The sequence below is a fragment of the Ictidomys tridecemlineatus genome, chromosome 12 (assembly GCF_052094955.1).
Source record: "Ictidomys tridecemlineatus isolate mIctTri1 chromosome 12, mIctTri1.hap1, whole genome shotgun sequence".
NCBI classification, from domain to species: Eukaryota; Metazoa; Chordata; class Mammalia; order Rodentia; family Sciuridae; genus Ictidomys; species Ictidomys tridecemlineatus.
In genome coordinates this window covers 32533810-32553214 of record NC_135488.1, presented here as the reverse complement: position 1 = coordinate 32553214, position 19405 = coordinate 32533810, and the positions used below count along the sequence as shown (strand labels likewise).

Sequence of the window (19405 nt, the reverse complement as noted above, 5' to 3'; positions counted from 1 at the left end):
GAGGCGCAGGCCAGCGTTCTGCCAGGTTTCCACCCTTAACACACTGAGGAGACTGAAGTACTTTCTCACACAGCCTGTATTGCCAGAGGTCTGTGAGGCCAGGCCGCATCCTCTGAGTGGGGTCTCACAGGCGCCCATAAATGCACGGGCTGAGCCTTGCTCCTTCCTGGAGGCCTGGAGCTGCCCCTGCAGGTGGAGGTAACAGCTTTCCAACCTGCCCAGGGTCCTTGGTGGGCTTGGAGCGGTTCACCTCCCCTTCCGTCCTCTGCTGACATTAAGAGCCCTTGGGATTCCATGGGGCCAACCCAGGTCATCTAGGGTGACCTCCCTATTTTTAAAGTCACTTGATTAGGAACCTGAATTACATCTGTAAACTCCTCATTTGTCTGAAAAGAAATAGATTATACACTTCCAGGGATAAGGGATAGAATCCTTGGGGCTGTAATTCTGCCCATCTTTCTCTCTCTGACCTTGACCTTGCCAACCATCAGGACCTAGCAGATTCCTGCTGAACCATCCAGAAGGACAGTATGTGCCTACAAACCAACCAGCAGACAGACAGACAGACAAAGCAGCTGTCTCCTGACAGAGAATCGCTCAGAGAGGGAAAAGACGGACTTGCTGTTTAATCATATTTATTGTGCAAGCATTGAAGGATATAAAATTTGACAGTAATGGTAGCCTAAATTTAGATGGGTTCTTTTAAAATGGAAAGCTACGAGAGGTATTTCTAGATATTCTGCTCTTAAGTATTGGAACCCACTTTCTATTCTGGAATCTTCTCTGAGTCTTGATTTAAGGGCCTGCTCTGTCTTTGGGGGGGGAGCCGTGGTGGGTTCTCCCAAGCACGCTTGTCGTCGTTTGGCCGCAGGAAACAGGAGAGGCAGGTGAACAGCAGTTGGCATCGCCGTACCCTCCACGTGCCAGTTCTCTGCCTGTGTGGATGCTGCAGGGGAGGAAAACCTGTGTTTCTTTCTGGCGTCCTGTTTGTTATGGATCTGCCTGGTTCCTGGGGCTGAAGTGATTGAGCCAATGCTGCTCTGAGCAGAAAGCCCTTCCAGAGTGCGGGCAGGGCTCTCCCTGCACAAGTCCCTGAAGTGCGTGGGGAAAGGGAAGGCATCTGTCATGGAGTGATGGGCAGGACCCTCAGTGTGGCTCTCGCTCCTTCTGGGGCTGGCCCTGGTGAAAACATAAGCCAGGGAAGTCCCTGTCCTGCTGTGTTCTCGTGGGTCTTTTCTTCCAGCCCTCCAATCCCTCCTGTAGGAAATCCAGTTTCCATGGAAGTGGTTTAACTGTAGCATCTCCTCCTGGCCAGTCGGTCACGGTGCCCCTTTCATTCTTGCTGAAGTCGGGGGAATCTATCTGTGCCTCCCGCCATGCAGCGTGACCACGCTTCCGGTTCCCTCCATCACTCGGGGCAGGTGGCTCTCCTCCTAGGTCTCCATAACTGCATGCGAGGGAGAGAATTGGACAGCGACATGGCTCAGGTCCTGTCCATGTTGAATGCTGGCGCCTTCCTAAGGCACCGAGAATGTCAAAAGGGCAGGTTTGGAGCGAGCTTCAGCATTAGGGACAGGGATGGCTCTGAGGACCCTTCGCAGCCCACAGGGGAGAGGGAAAGTGGGCAGGTTTTCCAGGGCCTGTGGGAGGGGGGATGTCACCTGAGGCCAGCCTGATAGGCCACAGAACCAGGATGGGCACCTGGGAAACATGACCGAATCCTCCTAGGATGCCTGCCTACACCTTGCATTGGTTGTACTCTTCGTACTTCATGACCTGCATCATCATCAACAGCCACATCTTCATGTCCGTCTTCCTGGCCATGGTCTACAACAACGACCAGAAGCACCTGCAGGTAAGTGCCTGAACCTGGAGCTGGGGACCGGGAGGTGGGAGCCCTCTGCTGACCCTTTGGAAGCGTCCCCTATTGTTTACTTGGGTGGAGCTGAGCGCTCCTTTGACGTCTTGCTCCTTTCTGCTCCATGGAAGTCTCTTACCAGTCTTCCTGGTGGGGCTCAGGATGTATCCGAGGAGATCCGAAGGACAGTGGTTAGCCAGGATACCCACCCTTGTGTGGCAAAGCTCTTGGCTCTGCTTGTTGCTTTTAATGCCTCCCGAAGCTCATGGCTCTTTGCAGTGTGCATATGCAATGGGACTGGGGATGTTCTCCAAGCTTCCACCCCTTCCCCCTCAAACGGAAGGGAACACTCTAAGAGCCAGCCCTGTGTGCTCTGCTTGTGACCACTGGCCTCCTGGGGGCAGAGGCTGAGCAGAGGTTTCTGAGTGCCCGGGTGGTAGGGAGCTGCATTTGCCTGGAGCTGCCCAACGCCCAGCCGTCCCACTCCCTCGCTGCACGGACCTTCTTTTACTGTAAAACTTACTGCACAGAGAAACCTTTCCTGAAAGGTCAGTTTTCCTTCTGGCTCTTGACATTTTGGTCCTGTTTTGAATTTCCTGTTGCTGAGGGGTGTCCCCACTGGGGGCAGGTAGAAAGCTGGGGAGAAGGACAGGGCTTGCGTTAGAGGGCAAGAGAGCAATGGAACTGAGTCTCAGAGCTGGACTTTGAAGACATTTGGCTCTATCAGGGTCCCAAGGAACTTCGGGGCCTCCTGGTGCCAAGGCCAGGCCTCCCCTGGTGGAAGAGGCTGCTCCTCAAGGTCTGGGTCTCTCTTCTCTTCAACTGCTGGACAAACAGTTGATGTGCCTCCTACACCTCGAAACCAGCCTTCCTTGACATGCATCATCCAGCACACATGTCTTAGATGTGCTTTTTGTGCCTGGAACCACCCAAGGTTCTGCGGAATCCACAGTGACTGAGACCCTTTAAGCTGGTACCGTCCAGCTGTGGGAGCCCATCACCTGGTTGCCATGTTGCGGGACAGCCTCAGGGAGCAGTAGGACTGAGCGCGGAAGCTGGACAGCTGGTTCTAACCTGAGGGGCGTTGTTGAGTTTCCTCCCCTTCTGGAAAGTTCCCTGTGGTCAGACCAGATGGCAGCTGTAGGAGTCCAGCTCCCACAGGGAGTGAGGATAGTGAGGAGTCATCGAAAGGGGGTGGAGAAACAACACAGACACCAAGATGAAGGTGCTGAACCCAATCTTTACTTGTGAAGTTCATCATATATACTTTTCATTTTGGCAGGCTCACAGTACTTTGTGGTTACAAAACAGAAATCATTATTCAAAGAAACCAAGTATTACATAGCTACAATTAGAATAGAAGAATGTATCTTGGCTTATGCATAAGCAAGCATTTTTACTTTCAGTTTACTTTGCTTTGAGCTGTTTCCACTTAGTTTTTAATAATAGTTAGAAATGTCCCAGACTACTGGCCTATACCTTGACTATTCTTTCTTGACTAGAATTGGTGCCACGGTTATGGCAAGCGGTTAACTTGAAAAGAGAGGCTACTAATTTTAATCAAACAAGAGCAAGAGCACAAATCATTGTGCACAGGAACAAGAACAAGTTGCCCAGTACTAAGCACTAATCTGTCTTCTTAACATTAATTCTTCTAATTAATTAATTTTTCCACTAAAAAGTATGAGGCCATTCTACAGTTACGTTCCTGATCAGATATTAAGTGAAAAAAAGCAAAATGATGCTAGTTCTATTAAAAAAAATGCAGTTTATAGAACCAATTTTAGAGATTCACACATACAAAAAATGGGCCATGGTTGCCTCTGGAGTCGGGGACATGGGAGCTGAGAAGGGTGGGAGGAAGCAATTCCCCTGTGCTCCTGGATGGTGTCACCTCAGATTTGTTTTTCATGGTGCTAAGGACACAAAGGGAGGGTGGAGGAAGCCCAGCGGGGTTACAGGCCCTCCCAGGTCCTGGCCAGGAAAGGCTAAGTTGGTCCAGTGGTCTATACAGCTCATGAGAATTCTTTTCAAGATCTGAGATTTTTTCCATTGATGGTACTTTGAAGTAATAGGATTAGAATGCATAATTCATAGATAGCAAACAAAAATGCACCATAAAGGACATGAATGTCTGTCTGCCAAGAGGGCCGGCAGGTCTGCCCCATAGGGCTTGCCACTTTGTCTATTCTGCTAGATAATTTAATAAAAATTAAGTCACATGGATGTATTTCGTGAACTTTATTTTTAACAAACATTTATATCAACAATACATCTGGAAGAACATCAAGGTTCAAAGAAAGAGAATAGTATTTACAAAATGATTTCTGGGAAAGTGTCCACAGTTAATTTTATTTTCTCAAACGCTTATATTCCAAGAGCAGCACAATGAGCCTGTTTCGCAGGGTCTTGATTTTGTTGGAATAGTGCTGTTGAAACAGACTCTTCAGCTTTTGCCTTAGCAAATCCAAAGGTGGAAGGTGATGGCAGTCTGGGATATTCAACATGGTGTGAAAAAACTCATCCCACACGTCCAGATGAGGAAGCCTGCAGAGAGAAAGTACCGGCCACGGATGGAACGCAGCCTGCTCTGGCCCTGACTGCTGCAGGTGGGTAGTGAAACAGAACTCTCACCTAAGAGCACTTGGCCATCAGGAGTGGACACATCCAATCTATCCCACATTAGAGAAATTAAAGTTCCAATTAATTGTCTCAACACACCTGGCTCCCAAAACAGGATTTAAGATAAGCAGTCTTAGCAATAACTCTTCAGTGAAAAAAAATCTATTTTATTTTTTAAAGGAAATCTATCTGTGCTGGGTGTTGGGAGTGCATGGAACCCCAGGGGCTGGGAAGCCTAAGGCAAGAGGATCATGAGTTAGAGGGTGGTCTGGGTAACATAGTGCTACCTCTCCTCATTAAAAAAAAGATCCATTTGCTTTTGGCTCCTGTGTCTACCATACTGTCAGCATCTTGTGATCTGGACACGTAGTTCTAAGGAGCCCAACTGCACATGTGCCAGACCAGGTGGACAGGCCGTCCTACTCAGGAGAGAGCTGACTGAAGAGCTCCGGCTACTCTAGTGGTTAAAGTCAACTAGAGGAGCTACAGAGCACAGAAAGATGGCAGCAGGGCCATGCAGAGGGCTGGCTTTAGGCTTTCCTTTACACAAGCGGCTAGAGGTGGAGACCTTCTGGATGACCATCTGGTCCTTCCATTATGAGCAAGAGGAAGCATAAAACACTTGTCAGATATAATGGCTCATTATGCAGAATAAGACATAACAGTTACCAAGTTTTCTCCAGGGACTGAACCTAAGCTTCACTATGTATGGCACAGTCATTTTATAAAATTACTGCCAATTTTCTTTTTCTGCTTTGGAAGTGAGTAGGGAAGGCCAGGGGAATCGCAGTTGAAATTATTCCCAGAAGGTATATATGCACAGAAGATTCCATTTGGCTGCGCACAGAAGATGAGTTCACTTTTCTGTATGTTTTAAATATACCTCAAAAAAGTTAAGAGAAGAAAGTGTAACTGGACAAGGAAGAAGCATGTAACCAATACTTCCTACGCATTTCCTTGGCTTCTTACAGGAAAGATCTGAGGAAGGCAGGATGAGTATTATTTGCATCTCCACACACAAGAAAACAAGCAAGCACAGCCCTGAGGCTCTGGGACACCTGCCTGGGCGGGATGCCTGTCACCACCCAGGAGCTCCCAGGGGTTCTGTGGGCTACTGGCTAAGTGGGAAGCCCTGTGACCACTCCCTGCCCTGGGCCAGCCTTGTGCTGTGCCCACACTGCCTAAAGGATCCCCTTCTGCCAGATGGAACCTGTTACTACCCTAGTTATTCTCTTCCCGCTGTAGCCCGATGCCGATACCTACCTTCTGAAAAGACCTTCAGGCTTCCAGACTCCTCCCTCGTTCTTCACCCTCATGTAGGTCCCCAGCAGCATGCAGTACACCGTGGCTGCCACTCCAAAGTAATCCACCTGGCAAGAAAGTGAGGTCCCATGACTCATGGCAATGCACACGTGATCCCATCACCATGTGCTAACATAGGCAGCAAGCTAAGTCACAGGAGTTTATCTTTGAAGAATTCTGGAAGTTGATTTCTGGTGGCTGGGGATTCAAGCAGCAGGAATGCTGCTTCTCAGTGAGGTGAGCAAGAGGGATTTCACTAAAATTCAATGCCAGACAGTCCTAGTGACTAAGAGACTCAGAAATTCAGGTACACCGAACAGAGACAGCACTGGAGCTGAGCTGGTTGCAGCAGTGGTGATGGTTCACCAGATGGAGGGAGAACACAGAGAAATACAACAGGGAGGTGTGCTGTGAGAAAACCTGAAATCAGAAAAGCAGCCTGCACTGAGCTGATGCGGAGGTGATGGAAAGTGCTCTGTGTTTCTCAAATAGCCACGGGGAGCTGAGGCGGGGAGCCTTGAGCCTCCAGCTGCAGTTCCCGCTGCTGAACAGGGAGAGCAGCGCCAACACTGCCACGCTCTCAGGTGAGCGCCCACCTAGGGTCTAGGCCTAGGGTCTTCCTAGCAGAACGTGAGGGAAATGGACACCAGGATTGTACCCAGGGGGATCCACATCAGAAAAGCGAAGGAGAGCTGAACTCATCTTCTCTGTGTGTCTGGTGCTCACATGACCAGCTGAGGAGGGTCGGGACTCGGAACGGGTGTATGTGAAGACGCCGAGGGATTAAGCCTGGGCAGGCGCGTTCACGGGCGAGAAAGAGAGAGAGAGAGAGAGAGAGAGAGAGAGAGAGAGAGAGAGAGAGAGAATGTGTGTGTGTGGGGGGTCTGTATGTGGGGTGTGTGTGTGGAGGAGGGGGTGGCTCCCCTTCCTCAAGAGTAGGATTTTTGTGAGGCTCCTGAGATTCAGATCCCTTGACAGAGCTGGGCAACTGCCATGCATTAGCAAATACTACCAAACAAAGTCCCCGAGGCCCTGTTAGATCTAAGCCACTGGGTCCCTCATAGAACTGTGCGGCAGCACCCCTGGAGTACCGGGCCTGTGCAGACAGACTCCAGCCCACAGCTCCCTACCTCCCGCTGGGGAGAAGGGAGCTGAGAACGGCTTCAGCCAGCTTTAGTCTAGGCCACTCCAACCAGCCACTCAGGAGCAACACCAAAGGTGTAAGGAGTTAACAATCCCAGGTGCTGCTGGCCCCCTGTGTCATAGCCCAAGAAGAAACAAACACGGGTGGGCACAGCAGTGACCACACATTCTTGTTGACTATTTTGATCACCTTAGTGGAGATGATTCCTTCTTCTTCTTCTTCTTTTTTTTTTTTTAATTAAGAATCTTTTCTCTTTTTGGGGAGTGTGTGGGAGAGTTCTTGATGTGAGAGAGTTCTGATTGGTTCATGGACATACACACATATTTCTTTCTTTCTGTTTTCTTCTCATTTTTAGCATGTTTTAAATGTTATTTTTCCTTGCCTTTTGAGGATTAGGGCTTGGGGTTCGTATATTTTGGTTTTGTTTTCTTTTCATTGGTTTCTTTCTCTCTTCTACTGACAGTCAAATTCTCGTTTTCTTTCTCTTCCTTCCTTAAAACCATCACCTGCTACATCTCGTCTTCTTCCTGTGTTCACTTTTTTGAATTATAAACACTTTGACCTTCCTATCATGTTTTCTTTTCTCTTAATTAACTGTATTTTACCAAATTTAGCACTAATTGGTTATATAACTCCTTTCCCACCATTAATGCTGTTGTAATGATTACTGCTGTGGATGACATAATTGGCACCTGTTGTTTGCTTTATTGCCAGATATAGTTCATGGCTACTTATTTGTTTGGCAATAGATCACACCATTGTTTTTTGTGGTAATTGACATTAAATGTCATAGTAGATATTTATTTTAACAGAAACAGATATCTACTTTAATGCTGTCTGTTGTTTGCATCAGTTGTTACTATTGTTTGTTTTACCCTATTCTGAGAGATGCTGGGAATCTACAAGGCACTACAAGTTCACAGGGTGGAGATTCTGCTGCTGAACTCAACTTGGTGACAAGACAGCACATCTTGCTCCATGCACATGACAAACATCAGCTATACTTTAACACAAAGAATAGAAGAAATAAAAACTCAAACTAATGATCAGGCTCCGAATAGAAATGGCTAGGGGTTGTCCTTCAGGTCCCACTACAGACATCCACTGTTATACCAAAAAAGAGAATTATCACAGAGTCTGTGGATACCACATCTACAAGGGTGTCTCAGTCTAGATAACTTGAGGACACTTTGGCAAGTAAAGACTAAGCCCTAAAAAGGCCTACATGTAAGAGTGGAAGAGAAATCCACCCCAACAGATGTAAAAAACCCAACTCAGGAATACAAGAAAAATGAAAAAAACAAGATAACATGATACATCCTAAAGTTCATAATTCACCAGCAACTTACTCCAAAGATACTGAAGTGGATGAAATATCAGATAAAGAATTCAAAAGAATGATTATAAAAATGACCAATGACTTCCAAGAGAACACAGAAAAAACAGAATGAATTAAGGAAATCAGTACAGGATATGAATGAGAAATTCAACAAAGAGAGATAATAAAAAAGAATTAAACAGAAATCTTAGAAATAAAGACATAATAAATCAAATAAACTGTCCAGCTAAAAATCTCTCTAACAGAGTAGAAAATTCTAAGGATAGACTCTTAGAGCTGGAAGACAAAGTGGCTAGTCTTGAACATTCAGATAGTGTTAAAGAAAATACATACTGACATTCAGAATAGACAACATTAAGAGACCAAATTTAAGAATCACTGGAATTGAAGAGGGTTGTGAGATTCAGGCTAATAGGATGGATAATCTTTTCAGGGAAATCATTATATTATTATTAATATAATAATTTGGAAATTATTATAACAGAAAAATTTCCAAACCTTGAGAATGAGATGGACATCCAGATATAGGAGGCATTCAGAACCCAAATAGACATGACTGAAAAAGAACCTATCCATGCCATAATATAATTAAAATGACTAACACAGAGAACAAGGATAAAAATCTCAAGAAAAAAAAAATCAGGTCACATTTAGAGGTAAGCCAATCAGAATCACTTCTAATTTTTTAACAAACTCTAAAAGCCATAAGGTCTTGGAATGATGTGGTCTAAGTTCTGAAAGAAATTAAATGTCAACAAGATTGCTAGAACCAGCAATACTATCCCTCAAAATTGAAAGAGAAATAAAAACCTTCCAAGATAAGCAGAAACTAGAAGAATTCAATACTACTAAACCGGTAATACAAATACTCCACAGAATAACCAAACCCCAGAGCTCACAATTAAACAAATCTCACTGGAAGGGTAGCTCTAAGCAAATGAGAAACAGGATCAAATTAAACATTATAAACAAATCAAAATGGCAGGAATTAATAAACATCTCTTTATAATAATATTGAATGTAAATGGTTTTAACTCTTCAATTAAAAGACATAGCTGGCAGAATGGATTAAAAAGCAAGACTCAATTATATGTTGTTTGGAAGAGACACACCTTATAGGCAAAGACAGGCTGAAAGTAAACAACGAAATTGATATACCATGTGCATGGAGCCTGAAAATAAATAGGAATAGCTACTCTATATCTGACAAAGCAGACTTCAAACCAAAATTAATCAGAAGAGACAAAGAAGGTTCATATTGGTAAAGGGACAATTCAGCAAGAAGATATAACAGTAACAAATATTTATGTTCCAAATTGGGTGCAACTAATTATATAAAGAGATACTACTCAAAGCCTTAGTAAGACCCCAGTACAGTAACACTGGGTGATCTCAACACAATTCTCTCACCATTAGATAGGTCATCAAGACATAGACTCAGTATAGACTCTTAGGATCTGAAAGATTATAAATCAAATGGACTGAACAGAGATCTATAGAGTATTTCATCCAACATCAGATGAATATTTTTGACCATGGTTCATGGAACCTCCACCAAAGTAGATCATATTTTAGGTCACAAAGCACCTCTTAGAAAATACCAAAAAAAAAAAAAAAAATTAAAAATTCTTAAATAAGAATAGTGATAAAACAACAACCTGTGGAATACTATGAAGGCAGTTCTAAGAGGAAAATTTAAAACCAGCCTAATGATATATCTTAAAGCCCTTGAAAAATAAGAATGAACCAATTCCAAAATGTGTAGGAGAAAACAATTAAAATCAGAGCCAAATCAATTAACTTGAGAATTAAAAAAAAAAAAAATTTAGAAAGGATCCATGAAACAAAAATTTGGTCCTTTGAAAAGATAAACAAAATTGATAAGCCCTTAGCCAAATGAACCAAAAGAAAAAAGAGAGAGGACACAAATTTACAAAATTAAAGATAAAAAAAGAGAAATCACCACACATGTCAAGAAATCCAGTGGATCATTAGGGACTATTTTGAAAACTTCTACTTCGATAAATTGTAAAACCTAGAAGAAATGGATACATTTCTAGACAAATATGATCTGCTAAAACTGAATCCAGAGAATATAGAAAACCTAAACCCGCCAATAACTTGTGATGACAAAGAGCAGTAATAAAGTCTTTCAACAAATAAAAGTCCAGGACCAGACAGATTCTCAGCTCAATTCTACCAGACCTTTAAAGAACTAATGCCAATGCTCCTCAAATTATTCTATGAAACAGAAAGGGACAGAACGTTTCCAAATTCATTCTATAAAGCCAGTATCACACTCATACCAAAACCAGATAAAGACACATCAAGGAAAGAAAAGTGCTAATCCTTCCATGGGGAGTCCGTGGCTACTCTCTGAATATACTGTAAGACCTTTGGATGGCTGAAAAGAACAGACTGAACTCCTCCCCTTCCCCTGCACTCCAGGAGATGCCAGAACAGCATGTGGTCTGATATACTAGACCTGACTCCCGACCTTTCCCCTCTATCATGGGCTTCTGGAAGCCACAGTCCTCACTTGGTAACCAGGTATCTGATTTTATTAATCCAGGTTCAAAAGTTTACATTTATCCTATTAAGTATTCTTTATATTTGTCATCTGTATCCTAATTTGGTGAAATTTCTGAAGCCTTTTAGGATAATAATGATCCATTTCTAACACTGTTTGAATCAGGTCCTGCACCTGAGTTTCTGTGCCACTCTCACTGTCAGAACCACCTGCCCACTTGCAAGACATGCGGCTGATTCCCCTGGGGGCAGTGGGGTGGGTCTCTCTATTAACCATGGCCATAAAGAAAACCATTTGCTCTGTCTTTATCTCCCAATCCAAGCTGGCTTCATGTGGCAGACTTTCATTCTGAAGGGTTCACAGATCATTAAATACCTTTCCTAGGGTCAAACTCAGAACCTATCTGCTTTCCTTCTTGTGAATAATAAGAAAAGTGTACTCTTCAGGAACAGAATTTCATCCCTCCCTTCCCCTGAGCCTTAAGTCCCATCTCTCCTTTACTATCTTCTCTCTCTTTGAATGCTACAGAGTCAACCCAGGACCTCATGCTTACTGGGCAAGTGCCCTACTTCTAAGCCACGTTCCTGGCCCCCATTTCTTCTTCAACTGTGTCCAAGAGACCAGTTCAAACTAACAAGATTCCAAATTCATTTTGAAAATCTGGTAGGTTCAACAGAGGAAAATTTTCCAAACCTCTTACTTTAGGTCCGTACCTGGTAGTTCCATGGTTTGTTACTGAGCATCTCAGTACACTGGAAGCCAGATGTTTGACATTTTGCTGTAAAGGCAGTTCCTTTTGGAAAAAGTTTCATATCTATACTCTGACCCAGGTCAACAAGTGCCAAACCGGTAGACAAATCGCCATCTTCATCGTTCTGTTCCAAAAACCTAGATTAAATACAATTCAGGACAGGAAATGAGCACAAATGACAAAGGGCTGCTAGATGTTCAGGAAAGAACCCTGTTCAGAGGTCCACACTTGCCTGTTTCCCAGTATGAAATTGTCTGGCTTAATGTCTCCGTGAATGATCTCACAGCTGTGGACGTGTTCAATCATGTAGAGCATCCTGATAGCGAAAGAGATGACGAGAGCCTGGGGCATCACTTTTTCGGGGGTATTTTTGTAGAGGTTAATGGCATTCTAGAAACAATGCAAATGGTATCCTGAGTTGGATGAGGATTAATGAAATTTCAAGTCAAGGACTTTGCCCCTGTTTAGCACCCCAACTAAAGCTCTAACCAGAAAATATATGGGTAAGGCACAAACCAGAAATGCACTTAAATTCATATCCATATTATAAAAACAGAACACTTACTAATAGTGTCCCATAGCTGTAGAGATCTCCTACCAAGATGCTCCCATTCTGGAATAAGTGGGCAGAATAGAATTTGATAAACATGTGGTGCACAGCTGGCTTTAGTCTCTCCATCAGCTGGGTACCAATGTAGAATTCCCAGAGGTTGGCAGACTTCTGGACCTACAAGCAAAACCAGGTATGTGTTATTTATATCCAGAGTCACATTCTGGAAAATAGTATCCTAATAAGGGACATGAGAAAGCAATGACATTATGATTTGTTCTGCAGAAAGCAATTCCAGATCCTCATAGTATTGTTGTATTTCTTAATTGCTCAATAAAAACATCACTGTCTTAAAGAAAAAAAAAAAAGAGGCTGAAAATCATTTCTCTACAGTTCAAAAATGTATTTGCACCATTTACCTTTAAGACACATTTCTGTTTATTTTTGGTCTCATTCACATCTCCCTGGGTAGCTTCATAGACTTGGGCGAAGGCCCCTTCTCCAACAAGGTGATTGACGTAGACCAGTGAAGAGCCTGGGAAGAGATAAATGTGTCAAAATGACAAATGGGCTCAAAATATTAAGGACTTTATCCAAATGAAGAATTTGTAAAATTTTCTTTGTACTTGAATTGCTTTCATAAATAAAAATGGCCACAGTTGCTTGGGAAATGTTTTACAGGCTCAGATGAAAGGAAGTAAATACCTGCAACAAGAGCCCCCTTACCAAGTTCAGGGCAGCCTGCGGGGGTCACTAAGGTGCGTGGGTTTGGGCACTCAGTGCCTCCCCATCAAGGTTCTCGCATTTTAAAATGAGCAGCACCTGTGCTGCCCATCTTGCAGGCAGATGACAGGAGAAATCCTCCCTGAAGTGATACATAAAGCTTCTTGAAATAAACACGTTTTACAATAGGATAAAAATAAAAAAGACATCTTGACCAGGCTCCAATAGCTGGTGCTGCTCTCCAGGCTTTGCAACGCTGCTCAAGGGTGACAAGAAGAAGAGAGATCCCGAAGGTCAGCCAAGAAAGGCAAGGGCCCAGTGAACAAATCTGGGGCAATGCTGAAAAGAAGTGGTCCGAAGGCAAAGATCAGGGCAAGCTCAACATCTAGTCTTGTCTGACAAAGCTACTTATGACAAACTCTGTAAGGATGTTCCCAACTCCGAGCTTCTAAGCACAGCTGGGGTCTTCGAGGGATAAGGACTTGCGGTTCCTTGGCTAGGGCAGCCCTTCAGGAGCTCCTCAGTAAAGGACTTTTCAAACTGGTGTCAAAGCACAGAGCTCAAGTAATTTACACCAGAAATACTGAGATGGAGATGCCCCTGTTGCTGTGCAGATGCACAAGCAGGTCCAAGCAACTGTGCATTTGCAAAAATAAAACTTTATTAAAACAAAACAAAAAAATTAAAATAAAAAGGGCAAAATAAAACGATAGCAACATTTGTAATAGACAATTTAAAATACTTAATTCAACTTTTAATTTTACATAGTTTTTGATTGATAGAAAAGTGGCCAAGAAAGCAGAGTTTCTGCATCCCCTAGCCCACATGGCTCTTATGTCACAGACAAGGAACCAACCGAGGAGTGCTGCTGCTGACTGAAATCCACACTCCCAGACTCACTAGTTTTTCTTGTTTCAGGATACATTATATTTAGTCATTCTATCTCCATGGCTACTCCTAGCCTGTGACATGTCTCAGACTTTTCTTGTCTTTTTTTTTTTAATTGACCTTGATAGTCCCAAAGAATACTAGTCAGATGTCCTTCAAATTGGGCTTGTTTATATTTTCCTTGTGGTTACACTGGGGTTATTGATTTTGGAGAAAAAGACCATGGTGATGTTGCACTTGATTCTTAAAAATTCTAAAAATAATCCTCCCATTCAAAATCAAATATATATTTAAAAAAAAAAAAAGATCTGTGATTTCCAGTCTAGCACATAAGCAGCTTAAAAGCTGTCACTCCACTTTTATGGCAAGAAAGTAACTGGACAATTGAAATTCAACAGCTCTTCTTGAACTATTAAAAAACTGAGATCAGAGGGAAAACTGCTGCACCCAAAGTGGGGAGACGGAGAGGAAGACACAGAGATTCACAGCAGACACCACGCTGGAATTAGCAATGGGAAGGGCAGTACTCCTCAGATTATCTAAGAAGATGACTCTCGGTTGTTTGGTGCACGCCTGCAATCTCAGCGACTAAGGAGGCAACTTAGTGAGACCCTGTCTGAAAATAAAAAATTAAAAGGACTGGGATGTGCTCAGTGATAAAATGCCCCTGAGTTTAATCCCTAGTATAAAAAGAAAGTCTCTAGGGAACCTTAAAGGCAACAGGGAAGACAACACAGCTTAACTTCTAGCCAGATAAAGGTTACACCAAAGCCTAACTATCTCAGTTCCACTTACACAGTCCATCAGGTCTGGCCAGCAACAAAATTGACAAGGCACATTAAAAGACAAAACACAGCTTGAGGAGGCAGAGCAAGCACTGGAAATGGGCAGAGATTTCAGCATTATCAGACCAGGATAGTTTTTAAAATTGTTATCAATGTGCTAAGGATTCTAACAGAAAAAGGAGACAATTTTCAAGAACAAATAGGTCAAATAAGCAGAAAGAAGCAAAAAGAAATGCTAGAAATAAAAAACCCATTCTGTGCCAGAAACCAAGAATGTCTTTTAGTAGACTGTACACGGCCAGGGAAAGAATCAGTGAGCTCCAGGACACCCTAAGAGAAAAACTGAAATGTAAATTGAAAAGAAAAAAGTGTGAGTTTTCAAAAATTCAAGACCAACACCAAACCACAGATCCTGGAATCTCAGAGAATACCAGGCAGGACAGATAGAAAAACCTACACCTAGGCACATCACAAAGAAAATGCAGAAAATCAAAGACATAGAAAATTTTGAAAAATGCTACAAAATAGAAATAGCTATAAAAGGAGCTTACTTCTGGAAGAACAAGGATAAGTACATCAGATTTCTCCTTAGAAACCACACAAGCAAGAGTGTGCAGTACAACATTTAAAGGGTTGAAAGAGAAAAACCACCAGCTAGAATGCTCTACTTCATGAAACTATCCTTCAAAAGTGAAGGATAAAGACTTTCTTACACAAAAATGGAGGGAATCTGTCACTGGTAAACATGCACTGTTCTTCAGAGAGAAGGAAGATAATATAGGCCAGAAACTTAGACTCAAAGAGTGTTAAGTAAAATACTTGATGTTTCTTATTCTAAATTATCTAACAAAAACCCATTTGTTCAAAACAATAGTGTCCACCTAGTGGTGGCATACCAGTGGATAAGTGAAACCAACGGCAGCAATGACAGAAGAGGTGGGCAGGAGGGAGGGAGTGACACCTCTGCCGCATGGTGTGGGCCCTGCTGTGAGGGGGTGACGTGCTATCGGAAAGTGGAATTGGACTGGCTCTGAGTGCATATATACTGCACACTCTGCAGAATCCACTTGCAAATGTGACAAAGATAATATTATTGATATGCTGAGAGAGGAGACGCAACAGAATATGAAATAATTCAAAACCAAAGAAGGCAGAGAGTGGGGGGAAAAAACCCACAAAGAACAAGTGTAATGACTAGAAAACTAACAAATGAAATATGAGTCCAGCTATATCAATAATCACTCAGAACACCAATGATCTTCACCCACCAATGAAAACACACACATTGAAAGTATAACGACAAATGCAGATTAACAGTTAATAAGATATAGGATGCTAACAGTTATCTCAAGAAAACAGAAATAGCTGTATTAATTCCATACAGCAGATTTCAGATCAAGGAAAATTAACAGGCATAAAAGGGGCATTACAGAATGAAAAAGGGGTTAATTCTCCAACAGGACATGTTGTGTATACATCTCATGAAAAGAATGTGAAAATATATGAGGCATGCATTGATAGAAATGCAAGCAAAATGGGTGACTTCACTATTACACTTGGAGATTCCTATATCCTTCCATCAGAAATGGACCATTAAGGGGCTCAGGATGTGGCTCAACTGGTAGAGGGCTCGCCTGGCATGCGTGAGGCACTGGGTTCAATCCTCAGCACCACATAAAAATAAAAAAATAAATATATTGTGTAAAATATAAATATATTGTCCACCTAAAACTAAAAAATAAACATTAAAAAAAAAAAGAAATGGACCATTAAACAGAAAATTGGATCTGAATGACATTTACAGAATATATGACATTCTCACACTGACTTGGAACATTCACCAAGACAGACCACATTCTGTGCTGTAATATACACCCTCACAAATTTAAAAGAATAGAAATCATATAATGTCTGCTCTCAGACCACAGTGGAATTAAACTGGGGATCCATTAATGCAGACAGCTGGAAAGCCCCTACATCTTGGGAGATTAAACACACTTCTGAATAACACATGGATTGAAGAAGTCTCATGAAGGACTTAGAAAAGAAGAAAGAGTATATAACTAAAAATAACACATTTTTAAAAAGAATTGTTTACAAAAAAGTAAGAATAAAAATAACCAAAAAAAAGATACAAAATTAATGATTTAAGGTTCCACCTTAGGAACTTAAGAAAAAAGAACTAATTAAATGTAAACAAAAGAAAATATTATGAAAGAAATCAATAGAGAAAAATAAGAAAACCCCAAAAATTGTGTTTTTGAGAAGATTAATAAAATTGATAAACATCAAGTCAGGTAAGCTAAGAAAAAAAAAGACACAAATAATGAGAAATGAAAGGCTCATGGACGCTAAAGACATAATAAGAGAGTATTCAGAACATAATGTTCACAAGTGAGAAAAACTTAGATGAAATGAACCAATTCCTTGAAAGACAAAATCTATCAAAGCTCATAAAGAGAATTAGATAACTGGAATAGTTCTGCATCTATTAAGGAAATTGCATTAATAAGTAATAACCTTCTAAAGCCGAAAGCACCAGGTTCAGATGCACTCACTGACAGATTCTATCAAATCTGTAAGGAAGAAATTATAGAAATTCTCTATAATCTCTACCAGAAAATAGTGGTAGAGTATACTTCCTAATTCATTCTATGAGGTCAGCATTTCCAGGTTACCAAAACCAGATGGAGATATTATAGGAAACACTACAGACAAATACTTCTCATGAGTGTAAAAATCTTAACAAAACATTAGCAAGTAAAATCCAACAATGTATACAGTAAGTTATATACCACGACTGTCTTAGTCTGATTTCTGCTGCTATAACAGAATATTATGAACTGGATAAATTATAAAGAAAAGAGATTTATTTGGCTCATAGTTCCAAAAGCTGACAAGTCCAAGATTGAGGGGCTAGAACTGGTGAGGATCTTCATCGTCCATCCTAAGATGGTAGGAGCATCACATGGTGAGGGTGAGGCGGGAGATGGCCTGCCAGAACCCCCATTACAACTAACCCACCCAGCAACAATGGCCTCAGTTCAATCGTAAGGGTATGCCTTCATGGCTTAATCAACTCTTAAAGATCCCACCTCTTAAACTGTGACAATAGCAATTAAATTTAAACATGACATCTGAAGGGGACATTCAAACCATAGCAATGATCCAAGAAACACAAGGATAGCTCAACATCTGAAAATCAGTTAACCTGACCCATCATACCAACAGGCTAAGAATAATCACATAATATAATCACATGATCATATTAACATATGCAGGAAAAACATTTGATAAAATCCAACATCCGTTCATAACAATTCTGAGCAAACTAGCAACAGAGAAACTTCAACTTGATAAAGAACATGTACAAAACCTATATCCAGCATCAGACCTGATGGTGATACACTACATAGATGCAGCCCCAAGGTCAGGAATGAGGTGAGGATGTCTCTTATCATTTCTATTCAGCATTGTACTAGAATTCCCACCTAGTGCAATAAGATATTTATTTATTTATTTATTTATTTTTTTAAAAAGAAAGAGTGTGGGCTGGGGATGTGGCTCAGCAGTAGCGCGCTCGCCTGGCATGCGTGCGGCCCGGGTTCGATCCTCAGCACCACATACCAACAAAGATGTTGTGTCCGCCGAGAACTAAAAAATAAATATTAAAAAAATTCTCTCTCTCTCTCTCTCTCTCCTCTCTCAATCTCTCTTTAAAAAAAAAAAAAGAAAGAGTGTGAAAGTGAGAGACAGAGAGAGAATTTTTAATATTTATTTATTTTTTTTAGTTTTTCGGTGGACACAACATCTTTGTTTATATGTGGTGCTGAGGATTGAACCCGGGTCGCACACATGCCAGGTGAGCACACTACCGCTTGAGCCACATCCCCAGCCCAGCAATAAGACATTTTAAAAAAATAAGTATACAGATTGGAAAAGGAAGAAATAAAACTATCTTTCTTTATAGATGACAGGACTATCTAAAGAATCAACACTAACAAAATCTCCTGGAACTATTAGTGGATACAGAAAGCTTATAAAACACAAAGAAGATATATAAGATACAATTACTTCCCTATGTTCCTGAAATACACAATTAGAATGAGAAATTAAAAAAACAAAGAATACTTAGGTAATAATATATATTATGTACCAGATCTATATGAGAAAACCTAAACTCTGATGAAAGATCAAAGGAGATTTAATTGGAGAGATTTCCATGAACAGGGATAAGATTCAATTTTGTCAAGATGTCATCTTTTCCCAACTTGACTAAATGCAATCTCAATAAAAATCTAGAAGTTATTTTGTGAACACCAACAAACTGATTCTAAAGTTTATATGGAAAGGCAAAAGACCCAGAAAGTCAACACAATATTGAGATGGAAGAAGGAAGTAAAGGGCTGACTTCATCCCACTCTGAGACTGACCATAACCCTGTGGTGCTGGCAAGAGACAAGCAAACCCATGGAAAAGAGCTGAGTCCAGAACAGAACCACACAGACTTAGAACTGCTCTTGGGCAAAGGATCAAACATGAGAAACAGTGTCTTCAGTAAGTGGTGCCAAGCATTCAGACATGCACAAGTGACAATGAACCTAGACACACACCTTATACCTTGCACAAAGGTTAACTCAAAATGGAGCACAGACCGAAACGGAAAAAATAAAACTGTAAAACTTCTAGAAAAGAATACAGAAGACTATTTAAGTTTCCACTGGTGCAATGAGTTTTTCGATGTAACACCAAAAGCATGACCTGTAGGGGGAAAAAAACCTGATAAACTGGACTTCATTAATATTAAAACTTCTGTGCTTTAAAAGACACAATTTAAAAAAAAATAGAAAGACAAACCAGACTGGGAGAAAATCTTTGCAAAACAAGTATCTAATAAAGAACTGCTATCTAAA

At 41.6% G+C, this 19405-nt stretch overlaps 1 protein-coding gene across 3 annotated transcripts in view; it reads right to left on the bottom strand.

Moving 5' to 3' along the window:
• Positions 1-4084: 4084 nt before the first annotated feature.
• Bub1 (BUB1 mitotic checkpoint serine/threonine kinase) overlaps positions 4085-19405 on the bottom strand; it is a 49253-nt gene continuing 33932 nt past the window's right edge. For 2 of the 3 annotated variants that reach the window (XM_078028320.1, XM_078028321.1), the window contains exons 20-25: positions 12516-12631; positions 12112-12273; positions 11779-11936; positions 11509-11683; positions 5744-5850; positions 4085-4405 (exon numbers count right to left, since the gene is read on the bottom strand). In XM_078028320.1, the coding sequence (XP_077884446.1) occupies positions 4210-4405; positions 5744-5850; positions 11509-11683; positions 11779-11936; positions 12112-12273; positions 12516-12631 (914 nt within the window). In that variant the 3' untranslated portion in view covers positions 4085-4209. Of the gene's footprint in view, positions 4406-5743; positions 5851-11508; positions 11684-11778; positions 11937-12111; positions 12274-12515; positions 12632-19405 lie in introns of those variants that run through there. The other variant, XM_078028322.1, reaches the window with a different exon arrangement.